We start from the raw sequence: 23,311 nt of genomic DNA, 5'->3' as shown, positions 1-23,311 counted from the left end.
ATCTGTCAACTTATTAACATAAATTGCCAAATTGTACTGTTCCTTGGAATTCTGTTATGACTAGTACACATGTTGACTTCCTCCGTTAATAACGCAGTTTTTAAAAGTATAAGTTTATAAATATAACATATATGTTGGTTAGTCCAAAATGTTCAGTCATGTGGATAAAATTCCTCCCAGATGAACATAGCGGTCAGATTTATAACTAGTCTTGTATAAATAGGGTTAGCATTCAACATAGGATCAAATCTCTGCCCTGACCTATTGTTTTATTTCATCTATTCATGAACATGGACGATTCGGGGGAGGTGCTGCAAACCCAAAGCCAATTGTGGATACATTCCTGTGGTTTATTGACAAGCAGGTCACCATGACCAGAGCAATGGCTAGACTGCAGCCGTGGTGAATGGCATCCACCACGTGAGGAGCACACCAGCAAAAAGGAAGCAGGAAGCACTAAGCACTGCTCATAATAATTAGTTGTCTTCTTATTGAAACAAATGAGAGATGTGACATTTGCACAATAGTTTCAATATTTATGGTAGTTACCTTTTCATACTTTTACACATGATTTATGAAGAGTTTTTTGTTTAATGGTGAAAACACACACATGCATCAGGTTACTGAGTTTGAAACAGCTATGGCGTTGGTTTTGCAATTCATTTTCAAAATCATATAACAGTTAAATTGAGAGGAAATGTGTTCAATATTGAACGAAAACCCTGTTTAGATTAGTTCTACATAGATGAAGAAGAAATCAAAAACATGTTCATTGAGTTTATTGAGATAATTAGTTTAGAACTAATGTACTAATGTCAGAGAAAGTTTGTTCAAATCTGAAATACTTTATTACAGACATACAACTGAGAACAATGGAAAAAATCTACATCTACTTACAGAAATGATGGTAGAAATGGCTGTGAAGAGCTGCCAGGATGAAATACACATTGCACCTCCTGAATCAAAGGTTTGGCAATCAGTGGGAGCCTCCTTTCCAGCAACCTGGAATAAACTTTCCCTGCATGGCTGAATATGATACTCCCAATAATTAGACCCCACCCTGCCACACTGCAACACTGTCATCTCGTCAACATACAATGTGGAATGATAACACATTGGGCCTGCTCCGATTTTCCACATCTGGCGAGATTGGCCCACAGGAAACCATAGCAGTACCGCATGTCAACCAAGAGTGGCCAGAATTTTGCTTGTGCACCTTTAGCCATTTCCACCATTTAACACATGGACCATTTTAGGTTCACATCCAGATTACACTTTGGTGAAAGTGGCCCATATCTGTATGCTTTTTGGGTCTGGTCCCCCTTTTCTAAAATGGGAACCATAACCACATTCTGCCACTCCACAGATACTGTCCCCAACCTCAGAAAGCTTGACAAGGGGTACGGGTGAGGCCTCCCCCCCGAGTCTTGAGAAGCTGTATCATCCACAGATGTATCGGACATCTTTTTGCCTTTCCCTTCCGGGGTCAACCAATAGTTTTCCAGACCTTTCTTGAGGCCAACCAAACAATTTTCTCCATAGCCTGTGAACTCCTTGCACACCTGAGTTTAATAACCAAAATGGTTAGACAAGAGGGTTTTGGTGATGGGTTTTGGGTTATGATGTCTGAATGGTGTACGCGGGTGGCTTCATTTTACACACACACATTTTACAGCATATTTGTTAGTTATGCTAGTTGTCTACTTACTACATGAAAAACATTGCCTCCATAAGTGTCTATATAACCTGCATGGGCTTGACAACTGTTCCATAAAGCTGTCGGAGGTAGTGAACAGTCAATTTGCGATTGTAAATGTAGTTGAATATGTGTTTATGGATGTGTGAACTTCCACTAAATGGCAAAACAATAACTGCTGGAGCTTAAATCTTCTCATCTTTAATTCATGAGCATCTCTTCAACATTTTGACATGTATACAGGTGCGTGAGGTGTGTGTATGTGGCTGTAGCAGCACAAACCCTTCATCTTATCAGTCAACACATTAGAGCTAACCATTCCCATCTATACTGGGTGCTTGGATCATACTCCATTTTCACATTGTTCAAAGTTTCATCCTCACCAATGACTCTCCCTGTCTGTCAAACACATGATGATCTGATTAAATTACCCATGATGCTCAAACCCCTGACCTCTCACATCAGTGTGTGTACAGTCCAGTATTCTACAAATCAAGTTTCATTACACCCTCCATTTTCTCAAATCAAAAACCTTTAGATCTCCATGCAGCTGGCGGTGTGTTTACCTGTAACAGATTCCATTTTGGAAACACAAATGAAAACTGAACACATGGAGCAACATTTGAAAGATTGTTTGCAGATGTGAATTTTTTTTATAGGGTCTAAGATTTGTATCAAGGCCTCCCTTTGATAAACCTGCCCAACAAAAGGAAACATTTACTCCTCTGCACAGGCTCCAAACATTTTGTTCTCCTACCCGGCTCCAGCTGCATATATAAAGACACTTCTGAATGATCCAGCCTTCCTGTCTATTTGGCAGCACATCTATTAGTTCAGCTGCTAGGTTGACTTGGATAGATGACACACTGCCCCCCCCCCCCACCCTTGTGCCTCTCTTATTCAGTATGGACATATGCATCTGGAAACAGCCACAGAGCTTAGTTGACCAGGGCTTTAACAAACACCTGACCTCAACCTTACAGAGGAAAACCATGAGACAACTTTGACTATGAGAGGAGAAAATTCCCAGTGACAGGGTATCATATGTGGTATGCACACATTTTATCTCTATAACATCATGAGATTCAATATTGGCTGTCACTAGCTGAAATTAATTAAATATACTAAAATTAGTTTGCATTATCAAAAAAGAATGACCACAATAAATGTTCCCTTCAGACTGAGTTTGTCCAGCCCACAAACATGCTGCAATGTTAAAAAGACTGCATGTAGCGCTTCTCTTGTCTCAGCAACCCCTCAAAGCACTTTACACTTACTCACCCATTTACACATATATACAGCGTTTCTATATATAACACTTTTCACTCATCATTCACACATAGACAGAATAGCTGTCAGGGGCAATTTGGGGTTCAGTGTCTGTTTGTGCTACCTCCTGAGCCAACTTAGAATAAAATGTAAAGTTAATCCTTAGGGTGCTGTTGAAGGAAAGGATGTGGGGTCATAAAATCAAATAGGTTTGTGCTCGTGGGAGCATTTTAAATGTTTTTACATTACATGTCATTTGGCTGATGCTTTTATCCAAAGCGACACCAATTAGTGGATTCAACATCTATGAGGGGCCATTCAGGGTTCAGCATCTTACCACTAGACACTTTGGCATGGGCTGGGCTTCGAGCCACACACCTTCTTTTCGAGCCGCCACAGGCAGCAGATCTGCCATTTGTTTCTCATACCCTGATTAATAAGCCATGTAGTATTTTTTAAGCAGATATTTTCAAGAGCTTAAAGGAGAAGGTCTCCATCAAGTGTCTCAAGTAAAATGTAGATTACATTTTTCTGAAGCTCTTTTGTAAGGAGTACAGTACCTGAAACCAGCTCAATTTTATTGTATGACATAGCTATTTAAAAATTCTGTGACATTTCACAGAATATTTAAACAGTTTACAGAGTTTCATATAAAACAAAACACGTTTACAGGACACCAGGTAGCTGTCAGTGTCAGTCTTCTGCTGATCTATACATTAATATCACCCAGTTAAATTAATTTAGTTAGGTACGACAATGGTGAGTGAGGAATTACTCGCCTGCTATAAAGTGCACAGTGAACTGTCATACACATATTGAGTAAGGATTTAAGGTTGAGTGAGAGGTCTGTATATCACTATAGGCCTTAAACTCTTAAGTGTCCCTTAAAATATCTTACTTTTTGTTTAGTCACAATTTTGTCTAATTTATTTTATGTATCAACTGTGAACTGATGTCATATAAATAATATCATAAGCATAAAAAATTCTAAGCAGAGAGAGAGAGAGAAGAAAAAAAGACCAAAAAGCTGTTCCTTGTGGAACACCGTACTAACACTTGCTTAATTCTGAAAAACTGTCATCAAATAATCTTAAAAACAGTCATCTTGTCCTATCTAGAATGTTTCCAGAAAATAGTGAAATAAAATAGTGTCTAACACAATGTTGCTGGTTACTGAGACTTTTAATATAGAAGTTTAAAAACATAATGCATTTATGTTGTTGTTGCCTGATCTAAATGCAAACTGTGGAGGCTGTCATATATTTTTGTCCAATTACAGTTGATTTGAGTGACAATTATGTGGACTGAGAGAAATTTCATGAGGAGTGAAAAAATTGAAATCGTGGTTTTCTGGGAAATATATGTACAGCAGCTATTCAATGCATTCGGCCCAAAAATTTCAGGGATCAACAAAACCACATCATCCTAATGGCACCATGCTCCACTGAAAACTTAGAATTAAATGAATCAAGGATTCCTCGGCATAGGTTACATGTAGGCAAAGAGCCAATGAGCAACCTGACAAATTCACAGGCAATGTGTTTGCATATAAAGTCAATGTGTCTTTAAATTGCTTTCTTGCTTCATCTTGTGAATGTCTGGTCTGTAAACTGAATGTTTGTTTCAAACATATTGAGCAAATTCATACCATCTGTTATTGTTTCCCTTTCATCTCACTTTTATATAACACAACTTAACAATATAGGTTCCCTGGGATTTTCCCTTTTCTATGTTTTCTGAAAACCAGCAGCTTGGCCTCTTCATGAACTCAGGCATGACGTGCTATAAATTTCTTGAAGAGACATTCTATATTCCTTCCCTTAGCGGCAAGTCCAAGAAGAATCACATGCTAATGAGATTTTATAAGGCAGGATGTGCACTAACTCTTCTTGGGAAACCGAAGTACATTGAATAGATTGCGTATTGTTTACATCAGCAATATTCTTTAGATTTAAACTTTACAAAAGACAGAAAAACAACCTGTACTCCAGACAGTTGGCCTTCGTGTAATTTAATGTTGTACTTTTCTAATCACGTCCTGCTTTTCGCAGTTCGAACACGTAACTCAATAAGTGCAGTGCTTGGAATAGAGGTTGTCATGTGTGTCTCATCAGTTTATCTCTAGGGACAGTTTTAATCTGGTCTCAGCTCAATGGCTCATTGTTCAGTGACCCAAGTTTTTTTATGAAATTGAAAAAATGTTATCACGCTGCCACTTGGATGTAAAAATTCTGCCTCATTATTCAATTGTTTGCTCAGCACTGCTTCTTATCATTGTAATTCAACTTGTCAGTTACTGTGAGTTTATGGAAGGTTGAATTGAAACAGAGCAGGCAACATATTACCATTTTGATCACATTACTTTGCTGTATCTCTAGAGGGGTTTAACACTCACAACACAAAATTGAAGACAAACACAATTTTTTGAAATGATCGCAACTTTTTATGTGAGGAAATATAAACAATGAAGACATTTATGGTGTTTATATTAAAGATTCTTAGGGAGGATCAAATTATCTAGCCAATTTCCTGCCACACTAAACAATATGTTGTGACAGTGTACAAATCTAATTCTCTTTTAGTTCATGTTACTCATTTTGACCAAATACAGCCCTGTGTGAAAAAAAAAGCACAGCCCTGTCATTCACTTACAAGGAGTCTGTCTACGAGAGCAGCAACACAGTCTCAACTTTTGGATCAACATGATGTTATCTCGCTAGGCACTGCATTGACCAATGATGCAGAGACACATTCCTGGTAGATAATTTTATATATGCATATTTACCACCAAATAAAGCATAAATAATATACTTTAAAGTATTCGACATGTGGTCCTATAACCTCAGCTCCTGGTGTGTTTCTACTTAACTCCAAACAAAGAACAGCAGATGAAGGTCTGAGGTCAAAGCTCGGTGAAGCATCAGGCAACATCTGCCACCGTATCTGGGTAACTCCCTGTTGATATGCAAGGAGATCTATCAGATTGTTTTGGAGCTCGTCCTGTGTGGAGCCTGACCAAAGTTGTTACAAGTGTTCAAAAAACTCAAGTATTACAAAAGTGGTTTTTATGCACAAAGTATAAAACTCACTGCACAGTAACACAGTTAAACACACATTGTGGTAGTGTGGATGATGTAAAGTCAGGAAATGGGAATAGGTGGATGTAGATTGCCTTTCAACTCTGACCTCTAGTGTTCGATACGTAGCACATGCCAAGAATTTCCCACAGTGCATGAATCAGTCCGTTTTTGCATTAACTGTGAACCCCTTTAACTTGTTGAACCAGAAGAACAGGAAGTCCTATTCATACTACTATTAAAACAATTAAAACATAATCTCCACTTTATTCACTCTAAATAGTTTGTGCTTGTGTCATAGAATGTTGTGTGATAGCTTTACAGAGTCAACTTGAGTGCGTGTCATTGTGACAATGGCACAAATGCACGGCACTGGAAATAGCACTGAGGTCACGACTTGTCCTGTTGTGGAGTTGACAGGTATGTGCTAATCCATCTGACCTTCGCAGGGCAGCACAAGGACATGAACAGAGTCACTGAAGGGGTTAGGGTGCCAAACGGATCTGGCAGGAGTTCACAGCGACTCAATCTCTGCAACAAAGCAGGCCAACTGAAAACCAATTTAGCCCACCCAAGGTCATGGCTTGTTCGCAGCTGGAGCAAAGACAGTAGCATTTTTTTCTGCATTGAAACATGAACAATCCCCACCAATTGTTAATGCGTGTAAAAAAAATCTAATGAGAATTGTTACATATTATTCTGTAAACAAACACAAGGAGCACATGTACCTCGCGTGATTTGAAACGCTAAACATACCATGGTTTAAAGTTTTCTTTTTCCATTTACATTGACTTACATGTGCTGGAGAGCTCATGGTCAGTGGAGACTCGCCTTTGATGTTCACTGTGGCTTCTGAGTGATGATGTGAGATGGAGAGTGAAGCAGACTCATGCACCACAACAAACACACAAGGATCAGCAGACAGGAGGGTGACACAAAACCAATGGCCATTAATGTACCCTCTCCTTGTCAGCAGCTCCTGAAGGCTTAGTGGTCATTAGATACAAAAGTAGAAACAACACCCTGACAATTTAGTTGTTGTTGAAACCTTACCAATAGTGGGGTAAAAAACTTTTAGTTTGTCCTAAATGTAAAATGAATCCATCTGATCCATCTATACTCCATTATCTATTCCACTTATCCTTTGAGTGTCACAGGAGGCTGGAGCCAATCCCAGCGGACATTAGGCAACAGCTGACCACCTGCCCAGGCATAGTACACCCTGGGTTGACACGTAGAGACAAACAACCGTTCAAACCAACGGGGAATGTAGAGTCTGCAAATAGCCTGAGCTGCATTTCTTTTGACCCTGGGAGGTTGCTGGTGTACCCAGAGAAAACCCACACAGAGGACATGCAAAGTCCAAACATAAAGGCCAACAGGATTGTAGCCAGAGCCTTGTTGATGCGAGAACAGCTGGGCCACCCTCACAGTAACAGTATCTGGCCATTTTGTAATCAAAAAGTTTCCATATGTTTAAAGTTTTTAGATCTAGTCGTTTTGGTATCTGACTTGTTATTATCAATGACTGCAGAGGATTGAATAGTAGATCAGTGGCCTTGTCCCTCTTGTTCAAACCAGTTTAAACAAAACAATGTAAACAGGCGGGCATTCATTTACAATTAACTCTCCAGGTAATTGCTAGAAGTGATTGTTACATGTCAAGTCACAAGTTCAACTTTCTACTCTCTGTTTCTCTTCTTGCCTCCAACACTATTTTACTTCCATTCTTTTGGTTGTACTTTGGTCTTGACAATCTCATACAATCTAATCATATCACAGATGGAAGTTTGACCTCATACAGGCTGGAGACAGTTCAGATTTCACATTTTATATCTATGTGAGAATTTACGAATAGATTTGTTTGGGGAGGGAATTGTTATATACAAGAAACCTAAAACATGTATAATAGATAAATTTGGTAAAGTTGATAAATATGCAAGAAATGTGGGTTTACAAGCATCCCTCTATAACTGCAACTCTGCAAAGTGTGAACAGAGCGTCAGTGGGACGTCATGCTGATACATAATGATGTGCATCTTAAGTTTATAATGAAAATATATATTGTCTTTTGCAATACAAGGCTTAAGCAGTAAGTGCAATAATTGGGTTAGGGTTGTGTAATAATTTCAAATTCATACCAATCCTTCCCATTCATTAAAGTGGCCAATTATGTTCAGTGGTACTTAACAAGAATAAAAAGTTAAAGGTATCTATCTTTCCCTCTTTTTACCACTGTTTTCAACTATCCGTGCTCTAACCTGAAAAAAAAAGCAACCACCCCAATTGCATTATGAGCTGTCTTGGTTTTGTCTTTTGAGTGTTTAGTTTCCTCCTCTTTTTGAAGAGTGTTTTCAGTTTATTAGTAACTCCTTGTGTTTCATGTATATCCTTGTGTTTATTTTTGTATGTGTTGTTGTTTCTGTGTCTCTGGTTTTCCCACTCCCTGTGTTCTGTTTCCTGTTTTATTTTGTAGGCCGTGCTCCTCGTGTGTTTTCTTTCATCACTTCCTGTATTTGTCATTGCCTTCACCAGTCCTCATGTGTCCCATGTGTATATAAGTCTCTGTACTTCTCGTTGTCGTAATGTTTTGTCTTTATGTCTGTCTTACTGCCTGCTGTAATCTCCTGTCCTGTCTTTATGCTCCATCTCCTGTGCTCGTGTCCCCTGCTTCTTCTGGTCTTCTCGTACGCTTCCAGTGTTTTCCCCTGTGTTCTTTTAGTTTTTTCAGTTTATGACTGTTTGAGACTCTGCCCAGTTTGTTGTTTTCCTCTCTTTCTGTTGGCCATTAAAAGGAGACCTTTTGTTCAACTCTGTATCCCGGGTCCACTTGCCTAACCGAACCTGTCATGAGCCGAGCATTGTTTGGCAAAATATGGAGATTTTTATTGAGAAAGAATCACACTGATTATACATTCTGATCATTTCCACTACAACAATAGACTCACTCATTACATTTCACACATAGTAGCCAAACCAAACTCCCAATCACAAACTAAATAGGCCTACCACCCTTTTCCTAGAACTCACATTTTCATGTTGCAATAGTGCCCTCCCAACTCTACCATTCTTTTATTTCTTCATCATGACGGAGGGAAATGGTGGAGCCTGATTTGCATGTGCAAACCTCGCCTGCATTCAAGACGATGCATGTGCTCTCAGCTCGTGAGTCACAAACTGAAAACCCATATCTTCTTTCGTCTTCCACACACAACACATAGTTGTTCTATTAACATGTTTGCCTTTGAAATGGTCCAGGGTCCGGCCCCCTGTTGATATTAAGACCCTTCAAATCAGTGGTGCTGGTGCCCGATTGGCACGCTACACTGCCCTGAAACCAAAGCCTGAGCGCTGCAGCCTCGCGTGTTCCGATGCTCGGTTGTGAAACGCATGATTATGCAAACGGGCTGTTTACCCTGGATTACAATCAATATCTAGGTGCCCTGTGAGATTTGTATTAAAGCGAGCGGCAGCAGGAGGTTTTACTCTGTGAAGTGGGCAACGGCTGGGTGGAACAGCAAGCAAGACTGTGAGTGCCAGATAAAAGATGAATTATAGATATCCAGCCCCAGGGCTAAACGTGGAGGTGGGTGGGGTGGGGGTATTGCGGTGTGGTGGGGGGAGGCAGTGCATGTCTTCAGTCATGACTCTCAGTGGTGGAGCTCAAAAGGTGAAAGGTGGGGATATGTGTAGAAAGCAGATAAATTACAGGATAAATGTTTTTTGGTAAGACGGAGAGATGCAGATGCATGGCTCATTTATCATGCTGTGAATTATGAAGAAGCAAAAGGTTCGAGAGGCTGAGATGTGTCAGGGACAAGGATTTTCACCAGTCGAACAGAATTACGATTTGGAGCTGCTCAACTTCAAACACATCGCAATACCTCAGAGAATGACAGGCATGTAATTTCAACACTGTGTTAGATGTGCTGGCTCCAAACTCTGATGCTGTAGCTGTGCAAAAGTTGTTAAATGTATACCAGCTATTAGAATGACATGAGTTTCACTGAGCTCTGCACAGGATGGTGCAGTCCGAATTCCCAGGTGAACTTCCATAACTCCTTTTATGAGTCTTTGATATTTTTGCAGGCCCATACAACAGAGGCAATTACAACAATTCATCAGCAAGCCTCAGTGTTGTGATACTGCTGCAAGTATTGTATTTTATTGGACCATTTTATTTTATGTGTACTACAGCTGACTGTTTGCTTTGATATGGTGGGTAAAAAAAAATTACATTGCATTTTTCTCATCTGTCATTTGCATGCATTGGTTCAGAGCTCAGAGAACATCCCACCCAAATCTGCCAGTTTAATAAATAATTCTCCATATGAAGAAATTGTTTATATTCAACATCCATATCTGATTCAGCTGAACAGGTTCAGCGTCGGGTACAGTCCCAGTTGGCAGTATGTTACAGTATAAGTAGCACAGCTCAGTCTTTTTTTACAGAATAACAAAAACAGGCAATCATAGATACTCAAGATATAACTACACCTCCATTGATATTCCTTCATGTGCATTCCATAATCAGTAAAAGACAAGAGACCACCATTTCAACCAACTAATAAAATAACAATTTCCGAAAACGATCTATCAATTGCATTTACTGATAAAATTCAAATGATTACTCTTTCTGTTTAGGAAAAGTTAGCTCAATATTTCTGACATATAGAGACATTTTTAATTACGCAATACTGCAGGTCAACCAAAGGGCTGTTATCCTGGGCTGTGGTAATACTGTTATCGTTTGGTAATATTGTACTTTGTACTGCATAGTGAATGCAAATTATTTCATTTTGATTCAATTAAAAAAATATATTTTCTGGCGCTGTTTTGTATCAGGCACACTAACAGTCTACTGTCTTTTACACCTACACACATATCTCTCCCTATGTCGTATTCCCACTGGTGTATTGTGTTTCTCTACAACGTCTGTGAAATGTAAGCCAATGCTTCACGGCACCTCCTTATTTTAGCCCTGCTCTTCTTTCACCTTGTAGGCCCTGTCTCTTCCACACTTCCACTGTGTCGGCCTATCAGGCTCTCAGAACCCAGATCCTCTCTCTGGGGCCGCGCTGTCAAAGTGAACTGAGCCCTAGCTCCACTTCCTTCTCCCTGAGAAAGCTGGAAACTCATTGAACACAGCAAGAATGGCTGGAGAGTCTAAAGACATGATTACTGAAATAGAAGTCCAGATTTACTTTTACTCACACAAAGGTGAAATTCAATGGGCTGCTGCTTTTGGAGCAAATGTTTGAAAATGTGTCCCTCTGAATCAGTCAGTCATCTTTTGGTCATACAGTCCAGTTACATACAATACAGTTTGGAAGGTTTTATGGAAAAATCTATTTAATGTAACAGATAATTCTTTAGAAATAGATTATTCGGATGTCCATGATCCAAAGAATTTTCAAGACTGATATTTATTGATGGAAAGTGTTCCATCGATCAAATCCTGTTGATGGAACATCTTTACCCCTTTTCCACCGAAGTGAAACAACTGTTGGAGCTGGTCAGGAACTGGTTCAACTCATGAATATATATACATATATATAGGTTACATGTAGTGGTATATCTTTTCTTTAGGCGTTGGAGTTTGATGGTCCTTCGGTTGTTCAAGCTGTTCCATGCGCTTTTCTGTAGAGAAGCTTCAGATGTTGTGCGGAAGAACAGCTGGAGCTACTCTCCCAGTTTGGGGGTCACACCCCCTAATTCTCCCACTACTAAGGGGATCACATTGCATTTCACCTTCCACATCTGTTCTAGCTGTTCTTCCAGCCCTTGGTACTTCTCAATCTGCTGGGATTGCCACATCTATCACTAATGCAGTTTTTTGTTCTTTGACCAATAATATATCTATATATAGATAGATAAATATATGGATATATTTATCTAATTATTTCGCTGAAGAAAATATGCTGTTTGCGCTCCCTTTTTAAAAAAAATGGTCCTCACAATAAAGTTTTGGTTGTTCTTGTTGTTCACGATAATCCAGCCCCATCCTCTGACGTAGGCAGTTCTTTCTCCTAGACCAGCATAGACATGGTGCAACCCTGGAACCAGTTTTACTGGCCAAGAGCCAGTTCATTTCTGGTCGTAATACAAAGAACTGGTGCGAGATTAAACACCGGCTCCTAACCAGCCCTAGAACTGTCTTGATGGAAAAGGGGTGTCTGAGCCTTTTGTGAAGCCTTTGTTACACTAGGAATTGGCTGTTTATCCATCTGTATCTGTGAATTAGGCTGTGTCCGAAATCACTCACCAATCACTATATAGTCTACTAGACTAGATAATCATAATTTTGTAGTTTTGTCCAAATATTTAGTGAATTTTTGTATTCCTTATTTAGTGCACTCATTGTTACCCATAATGCATCATGAAAAAATAGTGTACAACCGATGGTCACTACCCAAGCAATATATACCAGCATGCATTGTGCTCACAGCAGACGCGATAGGAGCTAGTGCCGCAGGAACAGCCCGACAAATGTAAATACGAGCAGAGCAGACCATCACAGCAGAAACTGCAACAAATACGTTTATTTCAACATTTAAAGATTATCATTCAACATCTTTTTACCTAAAGGTATTGTCACTCTCCACTAGCCGACATTATAGTTGTACATCAAAAAACTACGTCAGTGAAGTCATATCCGGCGCAGAGAAAATGTGCAGAGTAGTGTCCGAAAGTGTTTTATTATTTTTCTGTAGACCTCACTCTATAGCACTAGATGTACTAACTAATGTGGCTCACACGCTAACTGCAAGTCACAAGAGCTTTCTGGCTAACTTGCAAACCGATCTTCAATCCCTAGCTTAGAGCTACTAACACGTTCAGATTTTCTACAGAGAGCATCTTTGAAATATTTGTATTTAAAGTGTAGGTTGTCTGCAGATGAGCAATAAAACCCAGCCGGTTTCCAGTTTCTACCATTGCTGGCTCCTGAGGTGACAGATTTTATATCTGTCATTCCACATATGCATTAGCCCCCTTTCCCCATGACTGCTTAGGCTGCAAGAGCATATTTGGCCTTTTCTCATATAAACAAAGTTGGAGAATTTTCAGGAAATATGTATTTACATGAAGAACAAGGGAATAAGATGTTAGCTTCTTGTCGAGGCAGTGTTCCATGAGTGTGCATCTGCCAGTGACACCTCAAGACTGTCTTGAGACTTTAAAAATTCTATAAATTTGCACAACTCAAACATATACAGGCTTCTTTACATGATTTTTACATGAAATCAGAGTCTTACACTTGCACAGTCTGAAACAGATATGTGTCGGTTGTCTCTGCACACAGTTGATGCAGCTCTCTTTAAACAGGAGTAAATAGTAATTGACAAGGAAACATGATATTGTCACTCTTCAGCCCAGTAATCCCAGTCGACTGCATCCCTCGGGGCGTTCGTCTGTCTTCCCAGTCACTTTAAGATTCGGCTTTGTGTAACTCGGACCTTCAGGGTTGCAACACAAGCCAACCCTGCTGGCATTGTGGGCAAAGAGAAGAAGGATGTGTTCTTTCCATCTGTTTTGATTTAACAATGCACAGCCAAAACAGCTCCATGCAGGGGTGGACTGGCCATCTGGCATACCGGGCATCGTCCCGGTGGGCCGTTGACCCAATGTGGGCCGGTCTGGTCCGCTATGTTTTTTTTTTTTTTCTCTTCTTCCTCTCTAAATTCCCTCCAATTGGGCCGGCCAATTGGCTACAGAGGGCTAGCAGTGTGTTGCCAGTATCGACACATATTATTGGTCTATTGTTTGTCATTGTCAATCAGTCATGGGCTGACAGGCTCAGAGAGCCCTGACAGTGCTGTCAATCACAACACAAACCAGGGTGGGGCGGGACCTCATTCCATTTTGGGGGGGGAGTCGCGGGACGGGCTGCTGCTGAGACAGAAACTTAAAATGGATAATAAGAGTAAAAAATGCCCGGGTGGCGCTGAGAAGCATCGGGAAAAAAAGCCTAAGTCTCTGGAGGTGGAGGCTGCTAAATGTGCCAAACTGACGGACCTGTTTGGTGCCGGGTTCACCAGCCCAGCAGCAGCAGGTGCGCCGGGAGACGAGCGAGGAGGACTCGACAATGATGAGCGAGTGGAGGCAGACATGGTAAGTAACGTTGGCCTCGGGCTGGCTAGGCTACATTTTTGAGACATGTCCAAAACAGAGTAGAAAACGTTTTTGATTTGGTTTTAATATGCCGAATTGTGATATTATGGGTTATTATTGTTCAGATGATTTAGCTAAGCTAGCTAAGAGCTACTAACGTCGTTTACTGTTGCCATAGCATCAGTAAACTTTCTGAGCTGTAAATAGAGATGAGAGTGCTTATGTGTTGATCCTTAATGGTTTGATCATGTACACTAAATTATCAATTATTACAGGTTGTTGTGATATATTTGAGGAGTCGTTCTCCCTTTGTTTTATATGTGGACATTTGGGACCACTGTTAGAATTGTAAGTTTATCATGTATTTTTTAATGTATAAATTCATACTTCATTATTATAATAATTTTCAAAAGGTTTTAAAAGAAACACACATCCAAAAAGTTCTCAACTCTAGGTTCAGGACAGAGGAAAACATTTTCTTTATTTTTCAGACATTAGAATGTATCCATGTCCTTCTCAGGTCGACCACTTGACATGTGAGAGCCTGAGGAGTTGTTCCCCCTCTGTCCATGTTCGAGGACTTGCTCTCTGTCTGCCTCCACTCTCTGCCTTCACTGTACCAAAGTTTGTCTGTTGAGTCTCCTCTAGTCTGGTGAGTTTATCATGTTTTATGTTTTATGAAATCATACTTAATTTGTGATGATTAGAGACATTATAATGTTTCCATGTCCTTCTCAGGTTGACCACTTGACATGTGAGAGTCTGAAGAGTTGTTTTCCAGACACAGGTAGAGCTGGCAGGGGCGTCACCCTGGGCCTGCCCTTTTGGGCTGGGCTTCAGCTGCAGATCTAAAGGCTGCTTCCAGGGGCATGGGGCCCTCAGCCTTTGTTTTTCTTTGCTTCTGCACCTTACAACATACCTCACACCTTATTTTCACACATCCAAACACTGTTAACACCACTGACGCGTAACATATTTTACACATCCCACTACGTAGTTAGAGCTATCTTGATTTGGAGTTAAATACATTTACTTTTGGCATGAGAGGTTTGTGTGTGGCCTCCCTTCTTGTTGCCATCTTTGAGCTAGGTGGTAACAGAGAGAAGACGCCGCGAGATTTGTGGACTTCTATGTGGTGTCCGTTGATAATGTAGTGGGCTGGTCTGGACAGACAATGCCAGGGCGGAATTTTTGTCCCAGTCCACCCCTGCCTTCAGCGCATTTCTTTGTCCATCGGTCATAATGCAGCCCCTGACGTATGAATGTGGCCATGCATATGGACGCTGTAACTCCGCTGTCCCTCCTGCCCTGATTGTGTCGGAGGGATTCCACTCGCTCGCTCTTGGCAGCGCTCCCAGTGGCCTGTGGAGGAGGAGGAGATGTTTTTAATGAAATAGCTTGACCTTTGTCTATTGCACTCGCATGCCCTGTCTATAAAGTACACCACAACTGAATGCTGCTCAGTGTGGGAGGCAAACAGCAGCTAATACAACCTGGGGCGGTGATTCTCAGTATCTGCTGAAACAGCCCTGGGTATTTTTTTTAGTGCAGAGGTTCAACTTTTCTGTTCTGGATTTCCAGAGCTGATAGTAAAATATATAATTTCGACTCCAATTGTATTCAGCTGATGATTCCAGAAGTCTGTGTGTATTTGGAACACGTGTCTTAGGCTTCACACTTGACATGTGCAGTTTTGAATTTGATGTGATTAGCACACACAGTAGGTTCAGTATAAACAGTATAAACAGCGCCTTGCGGTCAGAGGGGCTTGGGCAGCGTGCCTCAGTCTGTGGACCGAGATGAACTTATCTTCTGCTCTGCCAGATCCTTTTGATAATTATGAATTTTTTTTATTTAACAACATCAAACTGACCTGAGCGTTCGTGTGTGTCGCAGATGCTGATCTCCCTCATGGCGACACCATTCACAGAATCATTATCTTAAGCAATTTGTCCACAAAATAAAAGCACATTCTTAATTTTGTTGCTAAAATACTTTATATCGAGCTGAATTACAGAGCTTTTATTTTGAAAACTTGTGTCTGAAGATTGTGTTTGTTACTTTATGAAAACTGATACTCCAGTTTGAGATTCACTGAACGTTGAGTAAACAGGTGAACTGCTCTTTGTGTTCGTCGGACTTTTCTTGCCACAGCTCAATTCCTGAGGGTCATTCTTTCTTTCTCAATTTCAGCAAGATAACGTGCAACCAGCATCAGCACCGGCCCAAACAGCCCCTTCCAAACAGGCAGGTTGAGAACATCCACTGCTTGTGTAAGAACTATTCTGATACTGACCTAAAAATGCAACCTTAAATATTCTTGGTGCGAAACTTTACCTACAGAACCAACCTGCAGAGCTCTTCTCCCTCTACCGGCCTGTGACGGTGCATGTGGGGTGACGTGGCCCCGCTGAGCGATGGGACTCGTCCCCCATGTCCTCTGCTAATCGAGGCTCTGCCTGTCTGGGTTAATTGCGAGAGTTTAGTGAGGGTGGGACCAGGGTCGTTTCTAGGGTTGAAAGAAAGGGGGGTCTTAGCCCCTAAGGATGCTGAATGTTTGCGCCCGCAAAAATTCAGCATCCTTAGGGGCTAAAAGAAGTAGGAGTTCAATCTTGCCTTCTATTTTTCTTCCACAGATGGCGACATAATTCTGAAGACCCAAGCCTCCCCTGTGTTTACGGATGACGATGTCACCTTGTGTTATCAGCATCAGAGCGGCAAACACAAACAAACCAGCTTCTTTAAAAACGGAGCATTGATTGACTCTAACAGTTCGTCCGGTTCAGACCGAGTCATAAAGATGACTCTTAAGAATGTGACACGGGAAGATGAAGGCTTCTACAGGTGTGCGTCCCACGACAGACAGCTGCAGAGTCCAGAGAGCTGGTTATCAGTGAGACCGGACAGAGGTCAGCTGAACATCATCACTCTGCTGTGTGTTCTATAGAAGTGGATCAGTGTCACGTATCAACTGTTGTTTCTTTTAGGAAACTTCACATCAGAGGAGACTCCAGCCTCCACTGGTATTTTTCTTATTCATATACATCTACTTGTTTTGGAGGAAATACTCAATATTAATCAACACATTTTCCATTATTGAGTGAAGCCTTTTGGTTGTCTGGTTCTCCTCCTGCTCTGTCTTTTCATCAAGGTCTAATTTCATCAGGAAGATCCCTCAGGATCTAATGAGATGAAAGAAACTAGAATGGGACTCAGTAGAGCGCATATTCAACAAGGCCCAGCAGTCCCCTTAAATACAATCAAGCTGCACCAAATTTCACACACTCATAGATATCAGTCCTCTACATACGGCAGATTGTTTTCATTAAGGTCCAAGAATTATTCCCTGGGAAAACGTTTTAAAAGCACAATGTTAAAGAAAGAGTTAAAAAATGACTGGATCGGCTTAATACCAAAATACAGTGGGCCCTTTCCTGACACTTACTACATCTGTCTGCCAAGTTGATTGGAAATCCAATTGTTGTTGTTATTATAACAGTTTTATTTATTTAAACAAGTATTATGTCGTCTTGATCAGGTTCCTGGAAATGGATCATTGCTTCATGTGGGGTTCTACTTCTGATCGTCATTCCTTTGACTGTTTGGCTCGTTTGTCACTACAGGTTAGTATTTATAAAATCTTCATCCGTCTTGACTTCCTACTTTCTACTGCATGAACGACAAGCCCAACAGGTGGTGAAGTAAATGATTCACTGCCTGTTGTATTTTCCTGAAGGTACCAGAAGTTCTGCACTTGGAGCTGCTGGCCTGTTTCCAAACAGGAAGTTCCAGCAGGGGTGCTTCCTGCCACCAAGTTGGATGTGACGGAGGTGCAGTGGGACCTGTCGTGGATGGAGATGTCCAACCTGTTGGAAAAGGATTCTTATTGTGGCACTTAAAGGGAAACTCTCTTCTGAAGCCCAGAGAAAGTATTAACTATTGGGTCAAACCTATGAGAAAGCTCAGTCAGTGCTGCAATGTGTAGTATTTGATGGTCACATGTCAAAATAGTGCTACCTGATATATTTTTTAATTGAATTAAATGAGATGTTTAGGATTTATAAGGATGACTACATTTGCTGATGGTGCAGATTTGATAGCTTCCAATACAAATGTTATTGTTTCAGTTGTCACATTTGTCAATGTCAATACTCTTGCACATTTAAACGTCTCTCCTTTGACTACATTTTGAAACTAAGGATCGTATTTGTTATATCTTATTATCTAATCATTAATATAATTGACTGTTCTAAATCATTTTACATGTATCATTTCTCCTGTGTTTGTTCGAGGTTCCATGTTGTTTGCTCCCTTTGAATCGTTATTTGCTATTTCTTGTCATCTGAAGTTATAAAAGTCATGGAAATCGTCGTGCTTGTTTTATATCTTTTAAGGCAGAACAAACAACTACCAAGAAACTAGAAATAACTATAAAGATTAACCAAACAAATGAAGTTCATATATTCCAACAGCCTCTATAGCGGTCAAACCAGTTAGGCCTCATTGATAGACCATGTTAGCTACCAATTTGTTGCATTTTGCATTAATAGATCACTACAAACAGTACACGTCTTCTTAAATAGACCTAAAATCAACTTTAGACAGAAAGATGTTAAGAATCTCCAGTACTAAGAATCTAAAACAGTAAAAATTAACTCTGAGATGTTTTTGAAATCCGACCTTCAAAATCATACTGTCATGCCATGTGTAAGGTAGGGCAGTCGGTGGATGAACAGAATGTGTGTCCATTCATCGTTGAGGAAGATATCAGGAAGTCCTACTGACAAACATTGTTGTGCATTTTAAAGAACAAAGTATTTTCATGTGAGAGAACAAGCATTTCAATGAAAACTAGGGCTGCGCAAAATGTCATCCTCTTGTAGAAGTCATTTCATATCCAGTTAATCATATGTATTGTAATTGGTCATCCGTCTCCGTGATTCTTTAGGTTTTGTTTGAGCTCTGAGTTGAATTACTCTCATCCATAGACACCTATGAAGGTATTTTCTGCTGCAAAACACTTGTGCAATGGAATTTGTGGTTGTAGAAAATCGTCTTATCTTAAATATTCTCCATACAGTGTGACATGAACCTCTTGGTAAAATAAATTTAAACTATTTAAGTCTGAATTTTGTTTGGAAATATCCTGGGTTGTATAATGTTCACATGTTCGTTTGTGATGAAATACTGCGGCTAAGAGTTACACGACGAAATGAACAATGTATTTTGTTTCATTTATTACATGCATATGTTAATGTATATAAACATATATGTAAATATATATTGTATATATATATATATATATAATATGTATATATATATATATATAAATACTAAGACAAGAAGGTGATAAGACAGGAGCCATTAAAAAAATTAAAGATCAGATGCTGCAAGAATGACGCAATTAAAAGTCCACCAAAATGAAACGTCCTGTTTTTATTTACAGAAATAAATGATCGCAAAACTTCCTCATCAGTAGGTGGTTATACCACCATAGCAACCAGATGCTAAGATTTGAAATAGAAGATTATTTTGATTGACAGGGACACTCTCTCAATACCTCCTTTGATGCTTTGATGAACAGCATCAAAGTTGGTATTTTGATAGGAGACCTCTGATTGGCTGTTGATTGCTTTAAATACTGTTAAATTTTAAGACAGCTGCTATTGCACTCTGACCTTCACTGAGGTAAGTCATGTCTCACCCTCTCTCTGTGTTTACCCAGCATGCTAACCAATACAATTCAGGCTCATTATTCAAGTTTGAAATTAAACCACTGTATAATATGAAGCTTCTGCTGTTACATGTTGATAATGTGCGGTTTTCTGTTGCTTTTATGACAAATGTGAAAATGTTGTTGCTGGCTTCTTTTGTGTTTTCTGCTGCTTATCTTAATGAGTGATATCTGTTAACGTGATGCTAAGTAGCGTTAGGTCGCCGAGGCCAGGCAGAGCGAGGCATTGTGGACAAAACACCTGTAGCACCAGGACATTTCCACATTTCACAGCTTATTCTACCAAACGATGTGTTTTGTAACATTGGGAAGATTAACCTTGGTGTTTAACTTTAGTATTTAAGATAAAGTAAAAAAACAACAGCTTCCATCACTGCCAATCAAATGCAGATTCAAATTCAAATCAAAGGGGCTTGGTGCCATGGTGATTGATGAGGGAAGTTTTATTTCCCCAAAAAATGTACTGGTGATTTTTTGGTTAATGTGTAGTTTGAATGTGTTGAAGGACAAGTTGACGGAAGCTTAAGTTAATGCTAGGAGCACATTACATGAGGTGTGTAGCTCCTTTAAGGAAAAAAACAATCCCTCTCTATTGGGTCTAATGTTATTTCAGAGAGAACTTTTCTGGAAGGAGCATCAACTTGCATAACTTGCTCACACGGTCCCATTTTTTTACTCTCACAAATTTCAAATATATCTGTGTGTCCGGCAAAGTCTTGGAATTCTCCCGATGTCTTTATTTCACAGATAGGACTTATAGTTTCTGAATTATAGTTGTTTGAGTGGTGCACTCAGAGTTTAGATTTCTCTCTTCCCAGTGAGGAGAGAGCAGTTGCATTCAGTTGAGTTTCCATGGCAACCAGATACACACGTAGCAGGAGGGGAGTCTCTCTCTCTCTCTCTCTCTCTCTCTCTCTCTCTCTCTCTCTCTCTCTCTCTCTCTCACTCTCACTCTCAATCTCAATCTCTCGCTTAAACCAGCCAGTCTGTCTCTGTCTCTCTCTCTCTCATTCTCTCTGCGTGTGTCTCTCTATCTGTGTCAATTGTTTTATATTGAATGTTTGATTGATCAAATTCACCTAAATCTTACACACTATTTCATCCTGTCACCTGCAGACCTAAAGCCTTTTGACTTCAAGTTCCAGACAAGAGCAGAAACTTCTTCGGAAAATAGTGCATCAACTCATCCAACAGCTTCTTCAAAAGATACATCTACTCTCTGTGGTGAACCATGGAGAAACCAGATATTCTGAAGATCCTCAATGACGAACTCCTCACAGCCTACAGGAGGATTAATGCTCTTAAGGAGGAGGTGTGGCAGCTGCAAGACCAGCTTCAAGACAGAGATGAGTTCATAAAGATGGCGGTGGAGAAGGAGAAGGAGAAGGAGAAAGAGAAGGAGAAAGAGAAGGAGAAGGAGAAGGAGAAGAGGAAGGAGATTGAGACCGAGACCGAGAAGGAGAATGAGATCCAGGCCCTGACGGAGAAGGTGGAGCAGCTGGAAAACCAGCTGAAAGAGAAAGATGTTGTCATAGCGAAGGAGGTGAAGAAACGGCGCGCTCGCCTCAGGGCCTATCTGGACTGCCTTGCTGAGCTAACTGACTGTCAGGCCAAGGTTAAGCTGATGGAAGCAAGGCTGCACCAGGAGCCACCCCAGCCTGATACAGGATGTAGCAGTGAGGTGGAGGTGGAGAAGGAGAAGGAGAAGGAGAAAGAGAAGGAGAAAGAGGAGAAAGAGAAGGAGAAAGAGAAGGAGAAAGAGGAGAAAGAGAAGGAGAAAGAGAAGGAGAAAGAGAAAGAGAAGGAGAAAGATAAGGAGAAAGAGAAGGAGAAAGAGAAAGAGAAGGAGAAGGAGAAAGAGAAGGAGAAGTACAAGGAGAAGGACAAGGAGAAGGAGAAACTTGTGACGATCTACAATGTCGAAATCCTCCGAGCCAACAGGAACATTTTGATTCTTAAGGAGGAGGTGTGGCGGCTGGAAAACCATCTTAAAGACAGAGATGATATCATAAAGATGGCGGTGGAGAAGGAGAAGGAGGAGGAGAAGGAGAAGGAGAAGGAGACGGAGAAGGAGAAGGAGAAGGAGAGGGAGATTAAGATTGAGACTGAGACCGAGAGGGAGATGGAGACGGAGAAGGAGAATGAGATCCAGGCCCTGACGGAGAAGGTGGAGCAGCTGGAAAACCAGCTGAAAGACAAAGATGTTGTCATAACGAAGGAGGTAGAGAAAGGGCATGCTCGCCTCAGGGCCTATGTTGACTGCTTGGCCGAGCTCACTGACTGTCAGGCCAAGGCTAAAATTCTGGAAGCAAGTCTGCACAAGTGAGCAGTGAGGTGGAGGTCAACATGGAGAAGGAGAACGAGAAGGTGCTTGCTTCAGGGCCGAAAGGAAACGAAACTGCAGCAGGAGAAAACTCCAACTATGGGACTGAGCTACAGAAAGGAGGAGGCCGAGATGAGCTGGAGGAGAGAGAAGAGGTGGAGAAGCCCCCGCCCTCACCCTTTTTCTACTCCTCAAAACAAACCCCTCCCCTGTCCCCCTTTGTACATATTTGAAATGATCTAATGATGTGTTGTAAATATGTTAAACTTTTTGAATAAAAATAACTAGTATAGTAACATCTACCTCTGTCTTTCTGAATATACACACAGGATTCATTGATCAATTAACACAGTGTTGGAGTGAAACAAATCAGTGTGATTCATTTAGTTTGCTACGTTACAACACCCACAAGTTATGCATAAGGGCAGCAGAACTGGAAAATCAGGAGGAGGCTAGCATTATATTTACATTTTTAATGCAGATTAACCTGCTGAAGACTGACTCAATGTGTTGTCAGCTGTTACAGTGTGGATCTGTTGTTAATCAAAAGGTGTTGACACTAATTTAATTGCTTCTCATAATCAGTGGTTGTGCTTCCTCTGCTGGGTAACGTGAAAGCCCTCAGTTTGGTTTGTTTTTGAGATCGTTATCCAGCTGAGGATTTGTCAGGGAAGTAAAATGGCTCTTCGCTTGCCTTCGTTTTGTTTAGTGTGCTCTGAGGTTTTAGTTTTTCTTAGTTATGGGGTGTTTTACTTTCGGGAACCAGGCAGTCTCAGCATTCCACATAAGACAATCACCATATTGGAATTTTTGTGCAAGAAAAATATAGGCTGAAGCAACAGTGGGGCTGCTTGTGTTCTGGCAAAAACTAGCATGTTGCCAAATTGCATGTTTTTAGCAAATGCTGATATTTTGACCGGACTATCAGATATTTGGTGTTGACGTCTGCACTTGATGTGACAACTTGTCAACATGTGTCTCCTCCGTCTGTGTATGTGGGGAGGCGTGATGCACACACACTGAGCGGAGAGAAACTCCAACGTTAACGACACAAACGATGTAAAGACTTTCACACTTAACCGAAAACTAAATGAGAACTT

General features: G+C 40.6%; 1 protein-coding gene across 1 annotated transcript; it reads left to right on the top strand.

The window, feature by feature from the left end:
• The first annotated feature begins 14,705 nt into the window (after nt 1-14,705).
• LOC128450109 (uncharacterized) lies at nt 14,706-18,411 on the top strand. The gene is made up of 6 exons (XM_053433563.1): nt 14,706-14,806; nt 16,348-16,427; nt 16,791-17,063; nt 17,142-17,177; nt 17,693-17,777; nt 17,891-18,411. Exons 1-6 carry the CDS (start codon nt 14,724-14,726, stop codon nt 18,051-18,053), a joined length of 720 nt encoding a protein of 239 aa, XP_053289538.1. The 5' UTR covers nt 14,706-14,723; the 3' UTR covers nt 18,054-18,411.
• Nucleotides 18,412-23,311: the final 4,900 nt, after the last annotated feature.

The sequence above is a fragment of the Pleuronectes platessa genome, chromosome 10 (genome assembly GCF_947347685.1).
Source record: "Pleuronectes platessa chromosome 10, fPlePla1.1, whole genome shotgun sequence".
Lineage (NCBI taxonomy): Eukaryota > Metazoa > Chordata > Actinopteri > Pleuronectiformes > Pleuronectidae > Pleuronectes > Pleuronectes platessa.
This window is presented reverse-complemented; position numbering and strand designations above follow the sequence as displayed.